Source organism: Tarenaya hassleriana, unplaced genomic scaffold, assembly GCF_000463585.1.
Source record: "Tarenaya hassleriana unplaced genomic scaffold, ASM46358v1 Cleome6, whole genome shotgun sequence".
NCBI classification, from domain to species: Eukaryota; Viridiplantae; Streptophyta; class Magnoliopsida; order Brassicales; family Cleomaceae; genus Tarenaya; species Tarenaya hassleriana.
In genome coordinates this window covers 5,153,657-5,162,377 of record NW_010968505.1, presented here as the reverse complement: position 1 = coordinate 5,162,377, position 8,721 = coordinate 5,153,657, and the positions used below count along the sequence as shown (strand labels likewise).

Here is an 8,721-nt window from a genome sequence, read left to right as displayed (position 1 = left end):
CCAGCCGATGTTGCAGACGGGGCGGGTGGAGCAGGTGGTGCCGGCGGCAGGGAACCTACAGCTGGTAACGGAGGTGTAGGCTCTGGAAGAGGCCGTGGTAATATGTGCTTCAGCCGGTTGTTCCTGTAGTTCTTCCAGTAATAAAACTGTTGTCTATGAGCCAGTTCCTGACAAAAACCGAGTTGAAAGTTCAAGAAACAGTCAAGAAATATGGAATTATGTATACCCATCGACATGTCTCGAGGGAGAGAGTGAACCTTGTTTGCAGGATGTGCCATTGCACTCCGGAAGTTGGGATTTTGAAGAAGTTCGAGGAAATACAAGCAGTGCGGATACCTGCAACAGTTCGTTAATACAAGAAAATAACCGAATGGATAGAACAAGTAGAAGAATGATAAAGATACCTGCAACAGTCCATTAGCATGATTCAGTGAAAGATTTCACTTACATAATGAATTTGATATACTCTGGCCGCTGCCAATATTGAAGATACTTCAAATAGCCAATAAAGGCTTCATCTTCAAAATACCGATTCTGAGCCAGGTCTGCATAAGGGCCAGATAAGACATAAAGCATGGAGAAGAGCCACACAGCTAAGCATAACATTGCAAAAAAAAAAACTTAGTAATCACGAACTACTCGCTATGCAAAAAGAGATTATAACATTTGCAGTGTTCCAACGTGCACAAGACACAAGTGACAGGTAAGTTAGGTCAATAACTTTCACCCTCCAGGGAGATGCAAGCCCTAAAGGGATTTTATAACCCAAGCGTCAAATCCCAAGATAGCCTATTAAGTGTATTCACTGCTCTAGAGTCCAGACATTGGATAAGAAAAATTAACTAGAACATCTTGCATTCAAGACACAGCATGACTTGAGGGATAGAGATTTTCATCCAATCTTGCACTTAATAGTATGACTACACTAAAAAAATTCCATCAAAGAGAATTATATGAATAAGAAGCCGGTGAGACATTGTCATTTGTTTCTTAAGAAAAACCATGAATCTAGTTAAAAGGTTCGAGCCATTCATTTCACAAAACACAATTGATTCTCTACTTGCCTCATTGCCAAGATACTTTTGCATTTTCACGATTCTACCAGACACATAGGAGATTGTAAAGTTTTTCAGCTCATTAGGAAATGGGGAGAACGAATTAGATCATAGTTTGAATTCCAAACCCTCCAGAAAGACCCAGAAACCAAGCTAGATGCGACAAAATTTACAAGGATCTTACAGTGGATGTATGTTGGGTTAGCAAGGCACTGAACGAATTCAAGCTCAAGTAAGAACCTTTGCTTCCCACCATCTGGATCCTTGTAAGTTTTCTTTGGCCTGACATGATCACGAGGATAGGATACAATTTCAGACATAATCAACAGAGACAAGTGGATTCCAACTCTAAGCCCCAAAAATTCAAGAGTAGAAGAGACACTCACGAGGAGGAAGTTTCCGATGCATCAGCATCATCGATTTCCTTCGCCGAAGCCATGAAAGAACAGTTCAAAGATGATGAGATGAATCGAACCTGATAAGCAACCCATCCACACACACATGAACCGAATTCGAAAACGAATCCAGCCCACAAATTCCCAGATCCGACGAAAGCAACAAATCGAAGGCTCACATACCTTTAGATAGCGAATAGGCTGAATGGGTTTGGATCGCTGGAAAAACGCCGGAGAGAGTTTCCGACGACGGAACTGGTCAGTGTCCGGCTCAAACCAGAATCCGAGATGAAATCACGGAGATGAAGATGACGAGAAACGTTGTACAAACCCTAACGAGGGTTGAGTCGGGAATTTTACTCAAATGACCCATTTGCTCACACCTATTTCATACACCAGAAAAAACATAATACTTTTTTTTTATTGAAAAGACGAAATTATCCTTAATAAATACACGATTTTTATCCGTTCGAAAACAATTTCGTTATTACGACTTCGTAATTAATTCTAAATATAGTTACAATTGATTCTAAAAAAGATGGGAAAAAAATTATCTGTCTTATTTTAGTTGTATATGAGTTATATGTTAGTCGTAATAAGGTCGCAAAAAATAAAACAAAAAGGGTATTTCAGACTTTTTCAACCGAGAATTGGGTTAAAATTGAAGAAAAAAAAAATCGGTGGTGTACACTAAAATTACTGTGATTACTGTGAGCCAAGTGGGTTATTTGAATAATATTCCCGGTTGAATCCGCGGCTCACAGGTGCTCGGCAAACAATATCCCCGCACCACAATATAACTTAAAATGGGGCATATTCCTCTAAAATTATTCAAATTAACATTTTATATAAATTATTAATATTTAAATACCATATTGTTTCAGGAAAGATTCAAGTTTATTTTAAAAATTTTAGAAAAATTATTTTTTATTTTAAATTCTATTCGTTTTTGCACAGATTTTTCTGTTCAGATCAAATTCGATTTTATAAAAATATTTATTTTTTAAACAAAATTTATATTTTTTAACTTTTTCGATTATTTTATATTTGAATTGTTTTTCCAATTCTAAAAAATTTAATAATTTAGTTTTTTATATTCAATTAGTTTTGTAATGTATTATTCGATTCAATTTTATATAACCGAATCAAAGAATGCAACCGATATAGTTGAACCAAAAAGTTTTGCTCCAAATAAAAATGGAAATATCTTTAGAAAATCAATATTATTTGTATTGAAAACATAATCCGAATAGAATATTCTAACAAAAATTCAATAAAAAAATTGAATAAATATATAATATTTCTAAAACTTAAAAACTCAAAGCCAAATCGAAAATGAAACGTTTACCGATACCAATAGACAAACAACATGCACATTAATTTGGTTACCGGACGTACTTTACAATTAAAAAAAAAATCAACCATCCAGACGAAAAAAGATGAATTAGTAAAGATGGATTTCTTATTAATATTTCATTAGTAGATCAAATAGCACATATTATTCTTTAAAATAAGCTACCTATGTTTAATCAGTCACTTTAACCGGTAATAATTACGGTTTAGGTGACAGTTTTTCAAAATTGAACCGTACCGAATCAAATAATTTTGATACGGTTTCGAATTATTCCGTCCAAAATTTTCCAAAGGATATGTTTTAGAGAACAAAACTTTCCAAAACCAAATTATAAAAAAAAAAAAAAAAAAAAAACCAACATCGCAATAATTTTTTAAGGAAATATAATTTTTGTTATGAATAAAAACCTAAACCAAACTAAAACCGAATGTAATATAATGATTGATACATATTTTTATAGAATCGAAAGAATTGAGCAGAACAATTACGGGGGAACTTTTTTAATCGAATACCCAAATATCCACAAGTACTTCATACAATCAATCCATGATGGAAGAGCTCTCGATGATGATGATGATGATGATGATGATGATGATGATGATGATGATGATGACATTATTCATCGGCTTTCCTCTTTGGTACCCCATACTTTTGTCGTTACAATCATTTGGACGAGAACTACTCGGAACTGCTTTCTCTTTCGGGCAAAAGAAGTTTATTTTTGTTTCAGAAAGCGCAGAAGGAACAACGCCAACAAATTCCGACCGATCTCGTGACTAGAAACCCTAGAAGACTGAAATGACAGGTTCGATCAAAATGCCATCTCGTCAAAATATCAGTAGAGTCCCAAGATCTTCCACCATGCCATCCCCACCGCTGCCCAGATGAATATGTTGATCAACGCCATCACCAATCCAATCTTGAACACATCCGGCAGTTTAACGTAATCCGCTGCCCGAAAACGAAGCTCACGTCAGTACCGTTACTACGTCACATACACGATGCGTTGAGCTCGAAAAAAAAAAGGGTAGCGGCTAAGTACCTCCGTAGTAAACAGCGGCTTGGCCGCTACTGTAATGCGTCAAGGCCCCAAAAAGATTGGTGTTGAAAGCTAAAGCAAAGGTCGCGAGCGTCGGCGGGACACGGGCCGCCAGATGCATTGCGAGGAAAGCCGAGTATAGAGCCCCGACATGCCCGGTTTGGCTGGCGAAGAGGTAATGGATGAAGAAATAAGCGGCTTGGAGGATGGCGAAGGCGGCAGGCCAGCCCAAGGAGATGGATTTGAGGAAACTAGCCACGGAATCCGATATCCACTTCACTACACCGAGCTGTGTCAATTGTCCTGCCAGCCCCACCAATACCGCAAACCAAATCAGCGTGTCCCATGCCGATTTTTCTTTGAGGCAATCTTCCCACTCGAGGACGCCCAGAAGAAGAAGTAGGGACAGCCCGATCATGGCGGTTACAACGCTCGGTATTCCGATGTAATCTCTGCCAAGATACAAACTTTGAGGGCAATACACATATATCTTTGGAGGGCTCCGGTAAGTTTAAGGCATCCTGAGACAGGAAAAGGAGAAATCTTGAAAAGACTTACCCGGAAATCCAGAGGGAGATAGAAAGAAGCATTGTACCGACCAAGATCCACTCGTTTCTTCTGATAGAACCCATCTCCTCGAGCTTCTTTGCTGCGATGACGGGGGCATCGGGTGTGTGTTTGATTTCCGGAGGGTAGAGCTTGTACAGTATTACCGGAGTGCAGAGAAGGGATATGATTCCAGGCAAACAGGCTGCCTTAAACCAAGCCAGCCACTGGCTTGAGATCGCTACTCCGAGCTCCTCGGCCAGTTTGAGGCACAGCAGATTTTGAGCAGCAGCAGTCAAGAAAAGGGCACTGGAGTTGCAGGCACACTGTCAAGAATCACACAGGGAAAAAAAACTAAGAAAAAAATGTCCGATCGAGGAAATCTTGACCGGTTAAAGATTGGGAATTTTACACCAAACACTCAAGAACAAGTTTTTACATATTGAATCGATTGTTAACTCGTTAGAATATCATAAAGATCGAATTCTTAGAAAATATATAAGCAATGGATCCAAAACCAAGACTAAAAGACACAGCTTGCACCCAAACTGCTAACTGCAAACTCTCTATGTCTCTGAGCAATCATCAGACAGACACTGTACATGCATGCGTACCCATTCAGACCTATCAAGTTCCAGTTCCAGTTAGATCAAACTCAGAACACCCAATTCATCATCGAAAGCCAACAGATTTAAGACAGAAACTTTGTGAATCTGACTGATGAAATCAGCAGTGGCATAAACAAAACACTAACCTGAAACTGAGACTGGATCAAGTAAGAACCCAATTTCCTGGAGGACGAATCACCTGGTTTACTCCCGGCCGAGATCGACAATGACTTGATGATCGGCAAGAAAATGCCTCCGGCCCTCGCCGTCGAGCTGGGCATCGCCGGAGAAATTACGGCTTCGCTTAGAATCAGCCCATAAGACAGACCGAGAGTGTTCTTACCGAGCCACTTCACGAAGTAAGTGGCGATTCTGTCTCCGAGACCTGTCTTGACGAACCCACGAGCAAAGAAGAAGGAAATCACGATCAGCCATATGACCTCATTCAAGAACGCCGAGAACGCGGCGGCGAACGGAAGGGTCCGACTGACAATCGAGGTGGTGAGGCCGATGAAAGCCCACGCGCCGACGGGAAGAGGGCTGAGGACGAGACCGGCAATGGTGGAGAGGAAGATCGATAGCAACCGCCATCCTTGAGAAGTGACAGCCTTAGGTTTAGGAACGGCAAAGCAAAGAATGAGACCGATGGCGACGGAGATTATCAGGCGAATGATCTTTGCCCCCTGACGCCGCCTTCGCCGCGGCGGAGACGGCGGAGGAGGAGGAGGAGCGGTGGCGTCTTCGGCAGTCTCCGGCATCGGCATTGAGGGAGGGAAGATGGACAGAGATGACACAAATTCTCTGATCCGATTCACTGAGCCGAATGTGGAGCAGAATCCATGCGGATATTTATAATTAATGTCTAAAGGGATCTCAAGGTGGCGGATATTTATAGATTTATATATTTGACCAAATAAACCATAATATCCGGTCATAGTTAAAGTGTTAAACTAAACAGCGGTTCTAGTCTGATTTTACATGCGTGCATGACATGTATCTATGTATGTATGCAATGCATGTATCTTTATTAGGGGTTGTCAAAGTTAATTTTAATTCTTTAGTATAAATGATATTGATTTTTCTTTTTTTGGTCCGAAATAATGTGTGTATCATGCTTTTTTGTACGAATTATATATTTGAAAATAGTTACTGGACCGGATACAATTAATTGAGTTATTATCAAATTTGTTATGTAGTTGTTAATTTATCGCCATAATAGGAAAACACACAGAAAAGGCATACATGAATATGCAATGGTTAATCAATATGTATACATATATATATAAAGGTATAATATATATATATATATATAACTACGTGATTTTCATTAATTAACCACTTAAATATGTGCATGATTCTTTGAGATTCTAGTATTAGAATCTTTAGACTTCGATTAGTAATACCAGTTACAGAGACAAAGAATATGGATCATTTGGTAAGATCACAGCTAATTATAATTAATTTTAATTTGTAATAGTTTTCCAAAATTATTATAATTAATTTTAATGGATTCAGACTTTTCTTTACTGTTATAGATTCAAAAATACTAATTATCATTTAACATTTTTTGTTTATTACCTTAAATTTCTGAATAAGTATAAAAACAAATAAAATAATACATTACAATATTTTAAACTAGATTGTTTTTTAGAAAATCCTTACCTCTCGTTCAAATATTAGTCATTTTTTAAATAGAGAAATGTTATCATTTTATAAAATATTAAATAGTTGTTTCTAATTTTATATTTTTATTACATTTTTAATATAAAAATATTAGATTTATACTTCCTATTTTTCTTAATAATTGACATTATAGACAAAAAAATTTTGTTTGAAAATAATTGTCATTTTAGATTTTCTAGATAATTTCCAATTTTATCTTTAATTAAAACTAATCAATTCTAATAAATTTAATGAATATTAATTATATTTTACCTTTAAAAATAAGAGTATAACTTTGTTACCGTCTTTAAAAAATTGTAAAAAAAGTTAAAACGTGAATTATTATGAAACGGAAGGAATAATTAACTAGATTTATTTCTTATTTTCTGATACACGAACAAATTATATAAATATATATATATATATATGTAATATTATGATTATCTCTTTTCATTGGACACAAATTCTCTGATCCGATTCACTGAGCCGAATGTGGAGCAGAATCCATGCGGATATTTATAATTAATGTCTAAAGGGATCTCAAGGTGGCGGATATTTATAGATTTATATATTTGACCAAATAAACCATAATATCCGGTCATAGTTAAAGTGTTAAACTAAACAGCGGTTCTAGTCTGATTTTACATGCGTGCATGACATGTATCTATGTATGTATGCAATGCATGTATCTTTATTAGGGGTTGTCAAAGTTAATTTTAATTCTTTAGTATAAATGATATTGATTTTTCTTTTTTTGGTCCGAAATAATGTGTGTATCATGCTTTTTTGTACGAATTATATATTTGAAAATAGTTACTGGACCGGATACAATTAATTGAGTTATTATCAAATTTGTTATGTAGTTGTTAATTTATCGCCATAATAGGAAAACACACAGAAAAGGCATACATGAATATGCAATGGTTAATCAATATGTATACATATATATATAAAGGTATAATATATATATATATATATAACTACGTGATTTTCATTAATTAACCACTTAAATATGTGCATGATTCTTTGAGATTCTAGTATTAGAATCTTTAGACTTCGATTAGTAATACCAGTTACAGAGACAAAGAATATGGATCATTTGGTAAGATCACAGCTAATTATAATTAATTTTAATTTGTAATAGTTTTCCAAAATTATTATAATTAATTTTAATGGATTCAGACTTTTCTTTACTGTTATAGATTCAAAAATACTAATTATCATTTAACATTTTTTGTTTATTACCTTAAATTTCTGAATAAGTATAAAAACAAATAAAATAATACATTACAATATTTTAAACTAGATTGTTTTTTAGAAAATCCTTACCTCTCGTTCAAATATTAGTCATTTTTTAAATAGAGAAATGTTATCATTTTATAAAATATTAAATAGTTGTTTCTAATTTTATATTTTTATTACATTTTTAATATAAAAATATTAGATTTATACTTCCTATTTTTCTTAATAATTGACATTATAGACAAAAAAATTTTGTTTGAAAATAATTGTCATTTTAGATTTTCTAGATAATTTCCAATTTTATCTTTAATTAAAACTAATCAATTCTAATAAATTTAATGAATATTAATTATATTTTACCTTTAAAAATAAGAGTATAACTTTGTTACCGTCTTTAAAAAATTGTAAAAAAAGTTAAAACGTGAATTATTATGAAACGGAAGGAATAATTAACTAGATTTATTTCTTATTTTCTGATACACGAACAAATTATATAAATATATATATATATATATGTAATATTATGATTATCTCTTTTCATTGTTTAATATTGCTAACCATAGTATTTTCGGTTGAATTGTATATTTATTTCTTTTTGTAACACAGTTGATCAAGATATACTTCAGAATTGTTCATCACAAACTTCATAATTGGACACTTAGTTTTCTTGCCTTATCTATCAAAAGGAAGACAACGACCAGACCCAGAAAAATGGACAAAGGATATATAAGTGTGCCTCTTTTTAGATCACGCCGATGAGATAAATTGACATACACTGATATATATATATATATATATATATATATATATATATCTATAC

At 34.6% G+C, this 8,721-nt stretch overlaps 2 protein-coding genes across 2 annotated transcripts in view; both read right to left on the bottom strand.

The window, feature by feature from the left end:
• The window catches only part of LOC104799659 (mediator of RNA polymerase II transcription subunit 31), a 2,305-nt gene extending 495 nt beyond the window's left edge, over positions 1–1,810 (bottom strand). Inside the window, 7 exon segments of the mRNA XM_010522299.1 lie at position 1; positions 3–167; positions 258–336; positions 449–545; positions 1,240–1,337; positions 1,442–1,530; positions 1,634–1,810. The exon segment at position 1 is cut by the window's left edge and continues 130 nt beyond it. Coding sequence (XP_010520601.1) covers position 1; positions 3–167; positions 258–336; positions 449–545; positions 1,240–1,337; positions 1,442–1,494 — 493 coding nt within the window. The 5' untranslated portion in view covers positions 1,495–1,530; positions 1,634–1,810.
• A 1,478-nt stretch (positions 1,811–3,288) lies between these two features.
• On the bottom strand, positions 3,289–5,859 carry LOC104799658 (dicarboxylate transporter 2.1, chloroplastic-like). The gene is made up of 4 exons (XM_010522298.2): positions 5,144–5,859; positions 4,402–4,715; positions 3,847–4,295; positions 3,289–3,755 (listed from the first exon to the last, which is right to left on the bottom strand). Exons 1-4 carry the CDS (start codon positions 5,759–5,761, stop codon positions 3,640–3,642), a joined length of 1,497 nt encoding a protein of 498 aa, XP_010520600.1. The 5' UTR covers positions 5,762–5,859; the 3' UTR covers positions 3,289–3,639.
• Between the last annotated feature and the right edge of the window lie 2,862 nt (positions 5,860–8,721).